At 47.5% G+C, this 19,196-nt stretch overlaps 1 protein-coding gene across 1 annotated transcript in view; it reads left to right on the top strand.

The window, feature by feature from the left end:
• Positions 1-216: 216 nt before the first annotated feature.
• Positions 217-19,196, top strand: part of DCC (DCC netrin 1 receptor) — a gene marked incomplete at both ends in the record, with an annotated part of 597,951 nt that continues 578,971 nt past the window's right edge. Inside the window, one exon of the mRNA XM_082336600.1 lies at positions 217-307. Within this exon, the coding sequence (XP_082192726.1) occupies positions 217-307 (91 nt within the window). The remainder of the gene's footprint in view (positions 308-19,196) is intronic.

Raw genomic sequence — 19,196 nt, 5'->3', positions numbered from 1 at the left:
GGAGCCTCGGAGCCTCCAGGACTGAATGCAACTTTTTTTCCTCCCTCCTCACCCCTTCCCCCTTTGCTGATCCCTGTCAGCAAGGACCGAAAAAAAAAGCAAAAAAAAAAGCCCCTGCGAGGAAGAGGAGGAGGAGGAGGAGGAGGAAGGGGCTGTGCGTGCATGTCTGGTTGCTGCTGGTGCTCAGGACCCGAATCTGTAGGTGTGCGTTGAAATATGGAGAATAGTCTTGGATGTGTTTGGGTACCAAAGCTGGCTTTTCTCCTCTTCGGGTTTACGCTGGCGAGCCTGCATCCTCGAGTCTCCGGTAAGTCAGTTCTGCCTTATTTGCCTTTGCGCTCCCGGGGCGAGGGTGATTTTTCTCCGCATCCCAAAACAACGTGCCCGTATCTCTTCTGCTGATGGACTTTTCTCCCCCTCTGCGAGCAGGATTTGGTTTTTCGGGGGGGTTTCGCTGTCGTTGCTGGCTAGCGTGAGGTTTTGCATCCCTTGCCGCGGATGGGAAGGGGGAACTGGGGTTAGAAGCGCCTTGCTTAGCCTTGGAGAGAAAGGGCAGCCCTGGAAAGAAGGAAATCCATGGAAAATAAAGGAGAAATGTGGCAGGAGGTGGCATAATAGGTGTGTAAGTGTGTGTGCAGTGGCGGCGGTAGGGTTAGTTCCCGTTTGCTTTTGCACCTGATCCCGCTTGCGATTGGATATATTTGCCTGTAGCTTTTTGGGTCTGTGTGCTGAAACCAAGGGAAAGGGTTGCCTTTACTGGGTAAAGGAATAAAAGCAAGGCAGAAAACGCAGTTATCTGCAAAGCATCTTCCAACTCTGTTAGGCTGCGATTCTTCGGGGCTGCACCTCTCTCGCCGCACTTGGCAGGGACATTTTCTAATTAAAAATGGCAAAGCCGGTTGTGTGTGGAACCGGGTTAGGGGAGGAACGGAGGGACGGAGGGACCGACACAGCGATGCTCGGGGGCTACTTGTGCGGGAGGTAGGGAAGGGCTCGGCGGTACCCAGATCTCGTCTTCAAAAAGAAAGAGAAATGGGAGCGTGAGCCAAGAAGTGTTAGGAAGTAAGAAAGTGCAGCTTGGCTTTGCAGGAGGCTCGGGGCGTGAGTGCATGGTGGAGGGGGATGCGGGCAAGGCAGCGTTATTCTCCGGTGCTCGTTTAATTCTCCAAAAGAAAGCGAGGAACACTTCAGTAGGAGAAACCTTGGGAAGGGGGAGTCTGGAAAATACAAAAAAGGCTCCGAGCACGCGTCTGTGCACACTGCGTTCGCAGCAGCGACGGAGGAACAATGGGAACCAACTCCCCACGCCACGCACACCAGCACTAAAGCAGGGTTTTGTGGCGGGGAAAGTGCTGCATACGAAGCGCTTTGCGAAAAGATCCTCGGTGTCTTCTGGCAAAGCTCAGGTTATCAGCTGTATGCAAACGGCAATTGCCCATGGAGGTGGCCCGTCCTTTGCACAAACAGGGGTATCTTTTGATTGTCCTGATTTTGGGGAGTTAGCAAGTAAACTGGAAGACGCTTCTCTGCCGGGAGGTTTATTTTGCGTGTGCGCGCGCTCGTGCATGCCTGTCCCCAGCATTGTCCTCTGCAATTACTTGCGTGGAAGGTGGGACCCGGGCAGCGGGAGCAGGGTAACGAGTAGGTGTCTCTCTTGCCTTTCCAGCTTAAAGGCTGGGAGACGGGAGACATGGCAGTGATCCTCCTTCGTGAAAGATGATTGACTTGCAGGCTCCTTTGCTGCCAAAGGAGGGGATGGAGCGAGAGCCTCTCTGTGTGAGTGCCTGAGGAGGGAAGGAAGCCGTGTGCTGTGTCAGGGGCCAGCCGTGCTGCAAACCCATTGCTCCCACAGCATCGGTATTGTTTTGCGGTACATGGAAGAAACAGGCTGTTTTCCAGCTGCACGTATCGGTTGTGCGTTTCACACCCCGTCTATGATACACAGGTGTTTATTACACTGTTTTCGAAGGTGGCATCTCTGCGTTGCACCCAATTCCTTGCGCTGTGCTTCACAAGCTGCAAATGGGCAAAGTTTTCCCTGCGTCGCAGCCCCGGGGGCCGTCATGAGTTTTGTGCTTTCCTGAGCATCCCCGTCGCCATCCCAAGTCAGCCGACAAAACCAAATAAAGCAGATCGTGCCCCTCTCGGGCAAGGCTGTGGCCTCTGCTCGCTCGCCGTGGCGTTCCCACTCCACTCGCTGCGGGCAGGAGGTGCGGGCAGGAGGCGCGGGCAGCGCGCTGTGCCTGGCACGGTCCCCGCGCAGCAGGGCAGGGGCAGGCAGCGAGCGCTGCTAACAAAGAGCTCCCGGAGATGCTGCACAATGGGGCCGGCTCCTCTCTTGCTCCCTGCCCGAAGCCCGGAGCTGCCGTGATCATGCAGGGGCGCGTTAAAAAACTTTGGTACCGAAGGGCAGCGGCGCGTCCGTGTGTGGGCAGGGACGCGCCGCTTCTGCGCCGGAGTCAGGTCCCATGCCATCGCGTGCGAGGGGCGAAATGTTTTGGGGGGTGAGACGGAAAGTAAAGCACAACATTGGACTTTTCCTGGTTAAAAACGTGTATATGTGGACGGAAGAAGAGATGATGGGCAGCATTTGCCATTTTGGAAAGGCCATGGAAAATATGTTCCTGATAAAGGCAGATGTAAATTATGTAGCGTTTGATCATTATGGTGCTGTATGGTTTGTTCCGTGCACGTATTAAAGTAACCACAAAATACTTTCCCTTTTTTTTTTTTTAATCTGTAGGTGGGAATTTAACTCAATCTCCAAGTTTTTTTGTGAATGGCTTCTGTGTTTGGTGTCTTTGACTCCCACTAGATCTTGGTGAGAAATTCAGCGTTAGCGCGGCATGTCAGAGCCCAGCGATGCCTGGGTACTATGGCAATCACTTCTGAGTGGTGCAGTATAAATCACCAGTGACCTGTCACAGCATCCATTTCACAGGCGCTGCCGTTGCCCTCCGTGTTACGAGGCGTGTGTAGGAGCTGGGTAACCTCCGTGCGTTCACAAGAGTATTTTTAAGAGTGGAAATGAACTTAGTTGAGGACGAGCAATTTACATTTGAGTAGTTGTCTTCTTTCTGTAGTTTCTTGAATGTTTTTGTATACAGCTCTCCTTGTTTCACGTCTTTTTGTCCTCACTCCCCCCTTCTCCACGTCCATATGGATACAGGACCAATGCTGACTTCAAATACAGAGTCAAGAATGTTTGTTTTTGATGAGATTATGCCAAGTGTAACGATGTCTAGATTTCACATTTAGTTCGTTTATCCTTGACTGCTACTCCCTTGTCCTTCCTAACACAAAACTTACTGTGAAAGGTCTATTCCAGGGCTCAAGACATGGCAGTGCCTTCAAGGTATTCTCCTTGTGTTTCTCGGTTTGTCTGAACCCTTCTTTGATTGCCTGTTTTACGCTGGGACGGTAAGATCTTCGGAGTGGGACTGTAAGGGCTTTGCTGTGCGGATTCACAGCAGGCTCGTGGTCCTCAGTGAGGGCTTCCAGGATCAAAATGATAAATAAATACATCTGCGCTTCTCAAACTTAGGGAAGAAAACCTGTGGGACTGCTCGTTCCAGATGCAACTTGCAATCCAGGCGAGTTCTTCACATCATCTGACCGAGCTTAAGTTCAGAGCTAGTGCGCTGACCTTGCTGTTTGCATTTCCCCGGAGCAGCCCGGGTGGAGATGGAGGAGCAAGCGCCGCCTTCTCCCAACCCACCCAGGCTTTCACTCTGCTGCCAAGGAAGCGGAGAGCCTGGTTTTGCATCCCCGTCCTGTCTCATAGTTTGACTGGCAAAAGACGGTGCTGTAGCTGGGCTGGTATTTCCCAGTAGGCTGTTGTTTAACACCATCCTGCAATAATCTGGGTTCTGCCTGAGCTCGGTCCCTGAAGCGTGTGTTGCCTGTGACGCCTGGGTTGGCCTCTTCTAACGGGAGGCTGCTGTCAATCCAGTGACATGACAGCTAAAATAACTCTTGCAGTCATTCATCAGATGCTCAGCACACGGATTTTCTACCAGATGTCCTTTGGAGGGCCAGTACTGATTTTTTAAATGTTATTTTTGTAAGATAAAATAATGCCACGTAACTGAGTGTTTCCTACGTGCCTGCTCGCGTGGCATATCCAGCTGCAGGGATAAAATTCTGTGATGGGTGTGCACCTCCATTCTTGATGGAAAAGGTTGTTGCAGAGACTTCAGCAAACATACTAATGTGAGTAAGCTGTGAAAGAAGTTTGCCCTTTCCTGGTATTTGAACGTCTTACTAGACTAAAGCTTGCCGGTTCCCCTTCATGCTGGCCTAAGAGAAGGCTTAGCTGTGCCGCTGTAGGGACGCTCAGACTCGAAGGCTACGCGTGAGCCAACAGGTAGGTTCTCGCCTCAGGTTTGCTATTGCAAATCCTTTGATGGATGCGATTTATAGAAGTTAGTTGCTTCGGGTATTGAACGAAGTGGTTGCGAAAGAAGCTGATGCTCAGAGAGGGGACCACGTTTTCCCGTGCCTGATTTTCCCTTCTGCTGAAACGCAGCTCTGTAGCAGCATGAGTCAGTGCAGCCAGTTTCTTTGTTGTAATACAAATAGATGTAAATTTCTTAAAATGTTGGCCTTGCCTGAATAAAAAGTATACTGACAAATTCCACTGAGGCTTTCATGATTAATTAACTAAAAGCAAAAAAAAAAATTCCCTTGCTCTGTTAAAATTATCCCTTGGGTGAAACATTGACCTAAATTTTTTATTTCCATTGGAATCCAAAGTAAACACGCTGGCCCTGTCCTCGTTTCCCTTACATCCCTCTTACCGTGGCCACGGAGCCCCGGGCTGGACGGAGGTGCTCCCGCCCGGGAGCGAGAGCATCGGCTCCGGAGGCAGCACCCAAGTCTGCAGGGTGCAGAGCGGTCCCCGCTCCTCCAGAAGGCATCCGCCACCGGGCGCCGCTTGCTATTCCCGGAGTCTCTGAACACCCTTATTTTTAATTTGCCCAAGGGATTTCCTTTCTTCGTGCTGGCCTGAAAATTCATCGGGCAAAAAATAGGTGCCACAATGTTCCTCATCCGAACTGGGAGGTTGTGCCGGAGGCAGAGCTGAGCTCAGGTGATTTGCAGGCTTCAGTACCGGTGTTTATGCCGTTTTCTATCCGGTTCCCTGGTGAATGTTTCTGATGTTCACTTCAAAGAATTTCTTGTCAAATATTTGTTGTGGGGATGGCTTAAATCGTTATTGGTTCTGGTCCTTGGGAGATAAATCTACTTTATGTGTCCATTACCGATCTCCTCCTCCCCATCCCCTTCTGTAAACTTCACAGTCTGTTTTACCACTTCTGCGGTTGAAAAGCAACTGTGGTCTCCTCTGCAAGATAAAGGATGGTTGGGAATCTTTTTTTTAATATGGGTGGAGAGGCTTGGGCATTTGAGATTTGCTGCTTTGGGTCTTCTGCAGAGCCTCCTGTAAGGAAAACTATCAAACTATGGAAAGCGATGGCTGGAAGTGAAGTGTGTCTCCTGATTTCTGACAGTAAATTCACTGGTAAAATAGAGTGTATTATTCCTGAAAGATAACACATCAGATAATTGTAAACCTAGCAGAATTGTTTCTTTCTGACAACGTTTCTCAATTTCAGCTTTGATGTGAAGGGCTACAGCTAAATTGGGCTAATGACAGAACATCTTGCTCGAGAGTTTGGATGTGTCTGCACTATAAAGGAAACTGAATTCTTGGAGAGGCGCGATAAACGCACAGTTAAATGTCTCAATTTCTGTCTCGGTTGATGGCAGTCATTTGTCGATGGTAATGCCAATATGTGCTGTAATTTTATAAATGCTCTGAAGTATTCAAAATACATTGAAAACTACTCTAAATTGCTGCCCGAAGTTTAAGCAAAATATTGGTTGTCAAACAGAGAAGCTGAAGGAATAGTATCTTCTTGGAAATCGCATTACTGGCTGAAAACCGGGGATCTTCTTGCCCTGCAAAGTAGAGTTTGAAACAGGGAGATGACTGATGTTTCGATGATTTTGTTTACTTTTATAGTGCTTTATGAACAATCAGATTCACTGGTTTGATCAGGTGCACCCTCTCCCGGGCTCGAGGGCTCACGAGGTGCCTCCTCTCCCAGCTTGGAATCAGAAGGTGAACAGCAACCAACTTTGCTTTGATATCAACCAACAAAGCTTTGATATCCATTTCCGTCTGTCTTGGGAAACTGCATCCTGAGCAGCCAAGAAGTTTGACTCATTGAAACAAATACTGTCGTTCTCTTGTGGGGTCTTACAGCAAAACCAAAGGGTGACAAAAATAGGTAAAGTGTGAAACAAAGATACTGGAAATTACACAGAATAACTCCTGCTCTGTGCATGTAGCTTCCTGGATGGCGAAACAACCCCCAACCACCAATGCAGGTGTTCATGGAAACATTTGTTTTAGTTGGAGAGGGTAGGGTAGTTGGACGCTTCATGTGACACTGTTACGAAACGCGGAATTTATCCAAATCACGGAGGTGGTGCTTGCACAACATGGATGTACCGTGGGATGAGGATGTACCGGGGGAGGTGAAGGCTGCTCGTTGGGGAGTGGATGGAGAGCTTTATAAATTGCAGGGTTGTGACTCTTTTGAGAGGCTCTGTAGATTAGCTGAGCGAAGGTCAGCTCTTCAATCACCAGAAGAGCTCTGCAATGAATGACAGTCTCCTAGTTCGTATTTTTATCATTTATATATAATAATAGTTTCACAGCCTGGTGTCCACGTTCTGTATACCCTGTCAGTCAATGGGGGCTTCAGATGTTGTGGTGACAGGGCCTGTGTTTGTCCTGCACAGGTGAGGAGCTACATTTTCTGTATTTCCAAGTTGCCTTTGCTTATTGCTTTCCTTTTTTTCCCCTCAATATCATAGCTCCGTTCTGGTCTCCTATTTCTCAAGTTTTTGTTTGCTCCCACCTCACACCTTCCACCGCCTCCACAGTTGCCCGATGCTTGATCAAATCTCGGTGCAGCACTGCAAGTACAGACTGTTTTGGTAGAAGTAGCAGCAAGGTTACTCTTGGATATGGGTAGTTTCTACAATGAAAGATTAAGAAAATAGAGAGATCATAGCATTATAAATTGGGCTAAAGCTAACTATTATTTTGCAGTTCCCTGCTTGCTCTTGGGTACACTGAGTAGAGAGAGAGTGTCATAAAAAATAGTGGCACAGAGTTTGTATGCTCTGCTTGGTTGGCCACAGATGTCCCAAGGCAAAGCAACTAAAGCGACGTCCTCACTTGAGTCCTGTCTATGATCCACTTGTGCATGTGCTTGAGATCTTGCGGCCAGGACGGGAGCAGATAATGTTTCCACTAAAAGAGGAGTCATTTGCTGATTTAGTCTGTTCTGCATAGGGACAGTCCGTATAACTTCACCTGTTCGCCTTGCAGCGCTGTGATGGGCTGGAGAACATTCTCCCTTGGCATAGCTAACTGCATTCACTGGGTTGCTTTTGGCTTGCTTGTTTTTCCTTTGCTTCTCATTTGAATTTGCTTGGCTTTAGTTTCTTGCCGCTGGTTCTTGCTGTGCCTTTCCCCGCTAAATTAACAGTGAGTTCTCCCTGAGAAGGTATGAAGTGCAGTGAAGGCACGTCTTCATATCCTTTCTGACAAGCTGAACAGATTGATGCTGCATGGATGCTCCGGTGCTGCCTGAAGGGCCAGGCAGCCTGATCTGCCTGCGCTGCTGCCTGTGCAGCCGGAGCCTGCGCCCGTCCTGGCCCATCCCACGCCGATGGCTGTGCTGCCGGCAGGTGCGATCCTAGTGAGCCAGAGGCGGTTGCTCTTGGCGTAGCTGAACACCGACCTCATGAATATTTTTTGTAGAGGCTTAGTCCAGGTTCCTTGTCTCTTTTTCTTGGAGTATATTTTGAGGAGGAACATAAAAGTGCCCAGTAGCCAAATGTGGTTCAGTGAATCTGAGAAATCTTGGTTCAAAAAGTGTCTGAAGGCTTGTGCCTGTGTTAACGGTGTGACCTGCAGCTAAACTGGTGGGCATTTCTGGCTGTCAAGCTCCGAGCAGTAATTAGACAAAACATGACAGCTCTGGCCAAGGTCAATTGATGTAATTGTGTAAAGTGTTTTTTTCTAAAGGTAGGACTCCCCAAAGCGTTGGAATTAAAAACTGAAGGTTACTTCCCTAGGAGTGGAGTTGACTTAGGAGCAAGGAGTGGGCTATCTTCCATGGAACGTCAGGAAGACATGCCAGGGCAGGTTTAGGTTGGACATTAGGAAAAGGTTCATCACCCAGAGGGTGGTGGAGCACTGGAACAGGCTCCCCAGGGAGGCAGTCATGGCGCCAAGCCTGACAACATTCAAGAAGCATTTGGACAACGCCCTCAGCCACGTGGTGTGAATTTTGGGGTTGTCCTATGCAGAGACTGGAGTTGGACTCGATGATCCTTGCGGGTCCCTTCCAACTCAGGACATTCTGTGTTTCTATGATTCTATCTCGGGGCTGGCAGCAGGTACCAAGCAGAGCTGGGTGTTTCATCCTTAGCTCACAGCTACCCAAAAGGGCTCGTTCAGTGGAGAGTTCGTCCATGAACCTCCTTCCCCCTGAGTCTCTCTCTGACACTCTTCCCGTCACTAGCCAAAGACTAAAAAAACCGTTGAGTTTCTATCCACAATATTCATTCTTTGTTTTCCTCTTAGAAGCATCAGGGGAAGGAGGAAGATGTTTAAAAGGCTCTGAGAGGCCTTCGTCCATATTCCCTTCCTTTTTTTTTTTTTTCTTCTCTGCCTTCTGATGCTCAGAAGAAGAGGAAAAAAGCCCTTAAAACTTTCCCTCTGCTCCTCCCTGGTGCTGAAGACACGTGACAGACCGCGGTCATGGTGAGACCCGAATCGTAGAGTCAGAGAATCATTAAGGTTGGGAAAGACCTCTGAGATCATCGAGTCCAACCGTTAACCTAACTGCCAGGCCCACCTCTACCCCATGTCCCTAAGCACCACATCCACACGTTTTTTGAACACTTCCAGGGACTGTGATTGCACCACTTCCCTGGGCAGCCTGTGCCAGGGCCTGACCACTCTCTCCATGAAGAAATTTTTCCTAATATCCAATCTAAATCTCCCCTGGTACAACTTGAGGCCGTTTCCTCTCGTCCTGTTGCTTGCTACCTACCAAATGCACCAACTTGTTGACTGCTGAAGAAGCAGTGCATTTTCTTGCTCGGGTTACGGTTTTGATTGCTGTGGTCTTGGTGGCAGGTGCTTCTGTCAGATCCCAGGGAAGGACCGACGCAACTTTTCTGTAGGTCTGTAATTAGTAATTGCAGTTTTGGCTGGAGTTTGTCCTGAAGCACCCGCAGAACAGTCTGAGCGAGGGCTCTGAAGAAGGGTGCTCTAGCAAAAGCGGGTGTGTGTTTCAGGAGCTGGCTGTAGATGGCATTTCATATATATATATATATATATATATATATTTAATGTGGTTGCAGTGATGTGGGGTTTTCATAGAATCATAGAATCGTTAAGGTTGGAAAAGACCCTTAAGATCATCGAGTCCAACCGTTAACCCAGCACTGCCAAGCCCACCACTAAACCATGTCCTCGAGCACCACATCTATCCGTTCTTTAAATACCTCCAGGGATGGAGACTCAACCACTTCCCTGGGCAGCCTGTTCCAATGCTTGACCACCCTTTCGGTGAAGAAGTTTTTCCTGATATCTAACCTAAACTTCCCCTGGCACAGCTTGAGGCCATTTCCTCTCATTTTCCCCATATTCATCAAATTCTGTAAATTTTGTACTCATCTTCCAAATGTCATGGTGCTTTTCATACAGCGTTCCTCTTATCCAAAGTGAAAATCCTTTTTCCTAGTTTGTCTTGCCTTTATTGTATTATAGATGCTGCTGAACGTGCTATTGGCACAACTGGTTACCCTAATATCTTACCTGTTGTTTATAAATTTGGCAAAAAGGCCCGTGATTCCCCATGCTGCTTTGGAAGGAAGCTTCCTACATGGTTTTCTGCTCAGAAGACTGAAAAAGTTTAGATGAATTATTGAAGAGGAGTTTGTCATACATATAAAAGTAGTTAACGGTCTTGGATTTAGACTTTGCTGTTAAAAAGGACATTGGGATTTTAACGTGTTTATTTACGGGGGCTCCAGACCTTTTTATTTTCCCTGGACACGATGAATACCTCATCCTCCTGTGTGAGAAACGAGGTGAAGCAAGTTAAAAAATTCACTGAATCTGACAGCTCTTGTTTTACCGTTCGTGATTAGGAGGATGCAAAGCGGTAGATGGTTTCATACCGCTGGATAGCGTCAGAATGGCTTTTTTCGGTGTCCACAGAGATTTATAAACATAGAAATTTTCTGTGCCTGTGACAGAGATGCCAAAAGGGGCTGATATTTCCCCGATATTAACTGGTATTTCCCTGATATTAAGTGTTGGTAGGACATTTAGCAAACCAGCAGTATAAGGACGCTTAGAAAAAGGTATTAACGCATAAGATTTTAAAGTGCTGTAGGACTGAGGGTGTTGTACGTGCAATGCTTTTTGCAAAAATCATGGGGTTTTATGGTTTTAGATTTCCGACTCTAATTGTTTTTGGTATTAAAAGTAAGGGGAAACTCGGTTTGTGGAAATTAAAGCAACTGTGTGCCTTGGAATAGCAGGTGTGTGTTGTAAGAAATATATTCAGTTCTAGTGGAGACTGTTACAGGTGGCGGTTTGCCGTGATCACCCTCTCATGCAAGCGTTATTCATTCTTTGTTTTCATTAATCTGAAATAAAGGTCATCGGGATGAGAGATCAGGAGAAAACTGGGTAAACAGCTGTATTTCCATACTGCCCACACAATTCTCCGAGTCCACAGTAATGGAGAATAAATCAGATTTTTTTTTAATCCATCAAATTTTAATGATTTAAACAATTATAAAAAGAGAGAGAAAGGTTGTTTCAATACATTAGGCCAGATTCTCAACCTGAATAAATCTCCGCTGACTTCTGCAGAGACACCTTCACATCAACAAAATCCTCCTAACGCAATTTGTTGTTGATCATTTGCATTCCTTATATGCTCACGTAGACGCTGATTCTCTGCCACCAAATGGCAGGTGTATTGGTATTAAAAAGGTTGTTAACATCTCTCCGGAGGGGGATATTCTGTTACCAGTAACTCTATCAAGCTTTTCCATCTGTGGAGGGAATTTGTCAGAAGCTGGTGTTTTGTTATTAAAAGTATTAGTTATCTCTTGATTTGTGTCTAATTGAATTACATCATTAATAGAACTCAATTACAATCAATGGAAAATGATATCACCGCAAGGACAGTGGCCGCTCGAGGTTGTGAGTAATGCTTTGTGCTCACCCAACCAGGCACAAATGGGGCAGCGCCGTGACTCTCTTAATGAAGAAATTTTCCGATCCCGACCGAGGGGAGGTTTCCTACTTAAATGGGCGCCCTGGCTTGGAGCCACCCAAATCCCTTGGCACCGTCGCTTCATTGCAAATTGTTTTTTGTGAATCAAGTATGAAATGGTTTTAATCTCAAACATGTCATAAAATAATACTCTGGCTCCCCCTCCCCCTTATGCTCCCTACATAAGATTAATCTGTCTTTATCACAAATTCTTGAAGTACCGTGGAGTGAGGCCATCGATGAAGAATCACGGGGGGCATCCCTGTGTGTGCCGAGTCCGGGCTGTTGGTGTTGTGTTGTTACTCCTCCTTTTCACACCAGAGCTCGCAGAACATCCCAGGAATGACAAGGGCATCCATCAATATCTACAAAACTAACTAGCTTTCCACAAGACACCAAACCCATGAGAGTCCGGAGAACAAGCTCAAATCCAAACAGAGAGAAACCAGAGCAGAGTCCAAAGTGGAAGTATCAGAGCGCTGGATTTCCAGGTTTTTGCTGAGTCTGCAGAAATCAGGTGTAGGCTCTTGCGTGGTGGTTTAATTTGCTGCCCGCCAGAGATGGGCACCAACTCCTGCTGGTGGCAGCGAGACCTCTGGCTGCAGCAGAAGTGTGAAAGAAAGATGCTACAGTGACAATACAGAACAAACAAGATTATCCATCACCCACGAGACTCGGAGAGCTATACCGTCAGGAGTATGTTATAGCGGAACCCTGGGCTATATTATACCATTAATTTTTTTTAAAGTAATACTCTTGACAGGTTTTAATGGGAAATTCCACTTACAAATCAATGGTGTGATTCAGTCCTGTATTTATTAACACATTCCTCAGATTGCAGATGAGTGAAACTACCTGAGTACAATTCAAATGGCTCTTAAATGTGGAGTGTGATAGTATTTGAGTGTCCGGTAATTTATATTGCCAGCCTCTGTCTCAGTAAATGAGATCTGTCTCTCTGCATTAATATGCCAAATACCTGGTAGCAATAACTATTTCATTAGTTCTGATTGTTCCTGACATCTCCTACATCACCGGGAGTTTCCCCGCATCGCCCTTTGCTGGGCTCCAGGCTTTGCCACTAAATGCTCTGTTCCCATATGGTAGGTAAATGGGTTGTGTCAGAAATAAGTAAACCTTTATACAAGGTCAGTCTGGGTCAGTGCATGACTAAGAAAACATCAAAAAAATGCAGCCAGGCACTCCTGGAGCTGGGGTTAACTTTCCCGGTTTTCTCAGTCAGCTAAATGAATGTTGATGCAGAGGTTTCCATCCCAAGTGCTTCTCCTTGGCTGAGCCGTAGAGCTAAAGGTCCTGTGGTCCTTCCCATGAGTAAACCTGGTGCTGAGGCCAGTCTCCTTTGAGATAGAGGGTTTTTTTTTTCTCTAATTTTCTATTAGGTTTTCAATCATACCGGTTCTAAAATCTCATTTTCTCAAGGGGCTCCGTGACGCTGCCACGGCCTTGTAAGCATCCCATTGCCGCTCCTCCACGAAGTTAAATGAGGATGGGGAGGTGCTTATCACGGTTAAGGCTAAACAACTGCAAACACCTCTGAAGGATGGTAAAATGCTTTGGGATTCCTGTAGTAAAAGAGGACGACACAACAGTAATATATGGCTGTCGTAAAATGCTGATCATCCTAACGCTAGTAAGCTCCGAATGAGACTAGAGTTAGCCTGACAATAAATTAGATTTTAAAAGGTAATTCAGTGAATGTATGATGAAAATTGGGCCTCTTAGTATACGATCTGTCAGCAACTTATCTGAATTTGTTTCTCATTTTTTGTAGAACGTTTCTTGACGGCGTACACGTTACTCTCTAATAGAAAAAAAGGGAGCAGCTAATGGTTTGTAAAATCCACCCCAAGGAATAGCCTACTTGGCTCCTGGGAGGAAGTTGGTCTTTTTATAATCGGTAAACATTTTCCCAAAAATCTTTGGCAGATGCCTCCCAAAACTATGACTGGAGAGCCCATATTCCTTCTTTGCGGTCGTTGGTCTTAAAATGGGAAGTGCTGACGGCCTTCCCTCACCCCTCTGTTACTCCATGAAATACGTTCCTGGCATTCGCAGCCCTAGTAAGCTGAAGAGAGGATTGCCTTTGAGCGGCAACGGGTGACTTCTCAGCATGGCTCGTAGCGTCATTTTGCTGCTCGTTAATGGCTTTCCTAAGCAGATGCATGGTAACCTCACACGAAATTAAAAGCGGCGACTCAACAGGCGAATAACAAAACTGGGGGCAAGTATCAACTTCATGGTTTGTACTTCAGGAATAACCATAATGTTTCCAGCCCAGGACTTAATTGTCAACTGTCGGGACTAGAAGGGCTACAGCTAATGAACACATCCCGTCCTTTGCTTTTACCTTCTTGTAAATCCCGCTTTCTACTTTTTTTTTTTTTGTCCTGCGGTAGTTATGTTCATCGTGACAGAAAGTCAATTTAAGCGGAGGAGGAGGGAGTAGGACAGTACAAGACACGACAGCGCTGCGCTCAATGTGTGCTGCAAAGCCCAGTGAAGGCTGGACTCTGGATCCAGCCCAGCAGCTCGAAATGCTGGGATGGCTTTTTTGTGTCTTGTAGCTTTGGGCTTCAGTTTGGTGGATATCCTTAAATACGTAACAAATCTGCATCTGATATCTAGGGGAGAAAACACCTTAAATGATCACAAAAGAGGCAGGTTGGAGGAAGAGCGGAGGAAGGGGCCGTTGCGTCCCGTTAGCATCAGCTCTTGCAGGTGCCTAGCTGCTGTCTTCTGCTCGTACGCCCACAGTTAAAACAGCTGCCAGATTTGGGATCAGAAGGGAATTTTCCCCTAACAGTCAGATTGCCAGGGACTGTTTTTTCTCCCCTTTCCTGTATAGTAGGGTCTGCTGGGCTTCCTGGCATCTTGTGCGACATTCAGGGACATCAGTATCCCCACGTCTCCTCTGGTAGTTACAATTCCTGGTCTTTCTGAGGTCTTAAGAAGGGTGCCTGCAAGTATTTTGGGGGTTCATGGCATGCGGTGAAGTTCCATGGACCTTTCTGCAGTAGGTGTCCATTGCGTAGCTCTTCTGTGGAGTGGCCTTGATGACCCTGGTTGTCCTCTCCCATCCAAAGCCCCGCGCGGGATCATTCCATCTGCACGTTTGGTCAAATTGGAGCCCTGCCAGCTGGGCCCTCCCCGCTGTGAGCGATACCCGGTGGGAAAGAATCTCTTTTAACTTCACATTCCTGGAAGCTTGTCGTCTAAAGGCATAGTAACGTATATTAATCTGTGGAGAAAAATAGTCACCTCCAGGTGGTGAATTGTCTGACCCGCCTTGATGTCTATCTCGGGATAATGGTAACCTTCACGAGGTACCTACTTTATTCCTCCATAACTGAAATTCATTTCTCTGACTGTATAGCATTAAGAAAACCTTAACATCAATATTAAAAAAAGACACTGACTTTTTCAGCCTTGTGCAAATGATTTCTAATGTGAGCTTGGTATTGAATTAACAAAGTGACCTTTGTGGCGTTTACCTAGAGCACGGAGCACGGGCAAAGGGAAAAACGGAGCTGCCGTAATTAGGGGCGCTGCAGACAGCAGGGCGCTTTTATCAAAGCTTGCCTTGGAGCATCGGATGCCTCCAGCAAGAATCTGTAAGTGGAAGCAGAGGCGAGGAAATGCTTATTATCAGAGGGTTAGGGCAGATCCTCTTGAAACTTTGTTGTCTACTAGATCACGCTAAAGAAAAGGAGCTGAAAGTCGGCAAACCGTCCTCTACATTAGGAAAGAGCAAAAAGCAATTTCTTCTGTCAGTGTTTTCAGGTCATTCCTGCAACCCTGCTGAGTGACCCGTTTGCTTCGAGAAGCACACCCTCCTCATTTTGGGTAGTGCATCAGTCAGGGAATTTTCTTTTTTTTTAAATGAAAGACTTCGTAAGTATCCTGTAATAAGAGATTATTTATTTATTTTATTATTTTTCTAACAAATTAAATGTAAAATAAACAGAAATATACTTTCAGCTGAACTGGACCAGGACATATCCCTCCTGCCAAGGTCTAAAGTGAGAGAACTTACTGCCAGTCTTACCGCGGGTAAGCAGTGAGCGTGGATCGTAATGAAGATGGTGTACGAAGATTAAAACATAAACAAGCAGACTTTCTCCCTTCTCTTCATCACTGAAGGAAAAGTAGTATTTCAGCAAGTTGTAGCTGTCGGTGCCCATATCCTCATGGGGTGTGCAGCCCTGGCTCCCACCCTGCCTTTCTCCAGCTGTTAGCAGCTGTCCCGGGCTGATGTGGATGGGTGGCAGTGGACAGCTGGGGTAGAGCAAAGCGAACGGAGGCACTCGGGGTCTTTGGCTGCTCCCAACCCTGGAAGGTAGGCTCACGCTGCAAGGAGTACGTTGCAGGCCATTTCTCATAGAATCATAGAATAAAATGATAGAATCGTTTAGATTGGAAAAGACCCTTAAGATCATCAATTCCAACCCTTAACCCAGCACTGCCAAGCCCACCACTAAACCATGTCCTCGAGCACCACATCTACCCTTCTTTTAAATACCTCCAGGGATGGGGACTCAGCCCCTGCCCTGGGCAGCCTGGGCCAGGCCCTGACAGCCCTTTCGGTGAAGAAGTTTTTCCCAATACCCAACCCAACCCTGCCCTGGCGCAGCTTGAGGCCGTTCCCTCTCGTCCCATCGCTTGTTCCTGGGGAGCAGAGACCGACCCCCCCGGCTCCAGCCTCCTTTCAGGCCGTTGCAGAGAGCGATGAGGGCTCCCCTCAGCCTCCTCTTCTCCAGGCTGAGCCCCCCCAGCTCCCCCAGCCGCTCCTCCCCAGCCTTGTGCTCCAGCCCCTGCCCCAGCCTCGCTGCCCTGCTCTGGCCACGCTCCAGCCCCTCCATGGCCGCCTTGGGGTGCGGGGCCCAGCGCTGAGCACAGCATTCGAGGGGCGGCCTCACCAGTGCCCAGCACAGGGGCACCATCACCTCCCTGCTCCTGCTGGCCACACCGTTCCTGATACAGGCCAGGGTGCCACTGGCCCTCTTGGCCACCTGGGCACCCTGCTGGCTCATGTCCAGCGGCTGTCGACCAGCACCCCCAGGCCCTTTCCCGCCGGGCAGCTCCCAGCCGCTCCTCCCCACGCCTGCAGCGGTGCCTGGGGTTGCTGTGCCCCCAGGGCAGGACCCGGCCCTGAGCCTTGCTGACCCTCACCCCGGGGCCTGGGCCCATCGACCCGGCCTGGCCAGGGCCCTCTGCAGGGCCTCCTGCCCTCCAGCAGATCGACACTTCCACCCAGCTTGGTGTCACTGCAAACTGACTGAGGGTGCCCTCCATCCCCTCATCCAGATCGTAGATCCATACTCCTAGCATGCAGCACACTGGCATTTAGTGTGTCAGGAGACCAGTTGTTTTCATGACACGATGGAATAAACAGACATTTGGATGACTCTGCACTTAAGCAGGTTTAAAAAAAAAATAAAAAAACTCCTTAACCTACTGTGTAGATAAGTGTGTAATTGTTCACCACATGCTGAAGCTCCATGTCACTCTTAAAACAGCTTGTAATGGTTCAGAAAATGCTTGTTTTCTGTTAAGACCAAGTGATATGCCAAAATACCTTTTCCTCTCCTGAGACTGAATCAGGTAGGGGGGGATCAGCTTCACCGGCATTATCCAGGAATGGCTGCTGAGATTCATGGAGCGATGCCCCAGGCACCTGATTAGAGAAAACCCTGCTTTAATTCCTGGTGGTCGTTAGGGGCCCGACAGCCCATTCAGAGCGCGTCGGCAGCATTTTGCCATCGGATGACTTCAGCGGGTGCTGTGCGCGTGCGGACAGGGGATAAAATGCAGTCTTGTCAACAGAGGCGGTTTAAATTCTGTGTACAGTGAGTTTGTAGGTATGTACATAGGTATGGTTGCGTGCGCATTGCCGTACTGGCAGGTGGTTTTGTATCTCAGATATACCTGGGTGTATACGTATGGATTCACGTATGCATGTGCACGCACGTGTATATAATGTACGTGCACGCACATATATCTACAGTGAGACAGAAAATGCAAGTCCTTAGTAGACTATAGTTAGAAAAGCAAACCTGCTTGCTAGAAGAACTGAAAGAAAAATTGAAGTGCGCAACTACTACAGCCGCCTGAACATGAGCCAGCAGTGTGCCCAGGTGGCCAAGAGGGCCAATGGCATCCTGGCCTGTATCAGGAACGGTGTGGCCAGCAGGAGCAGGGAGGTGATGGTGCCCCTGCGCTGGGCACTGGTGAGGCCGCCCCTCGAATGCTGTGCTCAGCGCTGGGCCCCGCACCCCAAGGCGGCCATGGAGGGGCTGGAGCGTGGCCAGAGCAGGGCAACGAAGTTGGCGAAGGGTCTCGAGCACAAGTCTTATGAGGAGCGGCTGGGGGAGCTGGGGTTGTTTAGTTTGGAGAAGAGGAGGCTGAGGGGAGACCTTATTGCTCTGTACAACTGCCTGAAAGGAGGTTGTAGCGAGGTGGGGGTCGGTCTCTTCTCCCCAGGAACAAGCGATGGGATGAGAGGGAACGGCCTCAAGCTGCGCCAGGGCAGGTTTAGGTTGGATGTTAGGAAAAACTTCTTCACCGAGAGGGTGGTCAAGCATTGGACCAGGCTGCCCAGGGCAGGGGTTGAGTCCCCATCCCTGGAGGTATTTAAAAGCCGGGTAGACGTGGTGCTCAAGGACATGGTTTAGTGGTGGGCTTGGCAGTGCTGGGTTAACGGTTGGCCTTGATGATCTTAAGGGTCTTTTCCAACCTTGACGATTCTATGATTCTATACTGTGTTAATTACTTTTTTCCTTTAGATTGTGATTTAACATTTGAAAAAAAAAAAAACCTAGGAAGATTTGACTTGAAGTGAAGGTTTCAGTTATAATCCGTACGGGTAAAATAGTCATAATGTTATTTGGTCTTCTGAGAATCAGAAGTTCGATGCCAGGTTAAACGCGTCCTAGCAAGCTTTTGCCGCTGTATACAGATGCTAGTTTTAGAAACTGAAATAACAGTGTGCGTTGAAAGCCACAGAGGTGGCGGTCTCCCTCCCCCTCTAGAGAATTAGAAAATTTCCCATAGTTTTGATCTATGGTGTAAATTAGGCCTACAAAGTGGTGTGCTACGTCTTCATTAAAAGAGGAAACAGTAATGATGAGACCGTGTAGCGTGATGGTGCAGGGTTTTCTGTTCTTTTTCCCATTGTTCTTTTTTTTTTGAATGACGACTACCGAATATCGGTTTTGCACTCATGCAAAAATATGGCTTTGTGAGCCAAGTGTAATTAACAGAAGCATACCCAGATTTTCACTGAAAGATGTGGTGCTTTATTAAAATATTGTGTATTCATGATCAGTGCATGGATTCATTAAAAATAATTTTCTAAGTAGAAATCTAATGTCTTCTCCTGTAAGTTACAATACTTAACAGTACCCAGGGACAGATTTTATGAGGATAAATCAAAAGTATGACTTCATGCCAACTTTTGCCCCCCTGGGGTTTTCTATTTTCACTTCCAAACAGCGATAAATTATGCATTCTACATATAATTAATGTGTTTTTAATGAACAATTAGAAAATTGCTCTGGGATGAAATTACTGTGAGGTAAACTTTGACTTTTAAAGGAAAAACTGCCCTCTGCATTTATTCACCTGCCAAACTTTTCCCGTACAAGTTTTACTGTCTTTGCAGTCTCTTTCAATGTTTTTCCTTGCACCTCTAAGTCCTCACCTCTGTAAAAGCTGCTTCTTATGCGATAGGAAAAAAGCTGTCAAGGTTGGAGTGGACTTTGGGCACAGGCTGGAAAAAGTACCTTG

This window comes from Platalea leucorodia (genome assembly GCF_965183815.1).
Source record: "Platalea leucorodia genome assembly, chromosome: Z".
Classification (NCBI taxonomy): domain Eukaryota; kingdom Metazoa; phylum Chordata; class Aves; order Pelecaniformes; family Threskiornithidae; genus Platalea; species Platalea leucorodia.
This window is presented reverse-complemented; position numbering and strand designations above follow the sequence as displayed.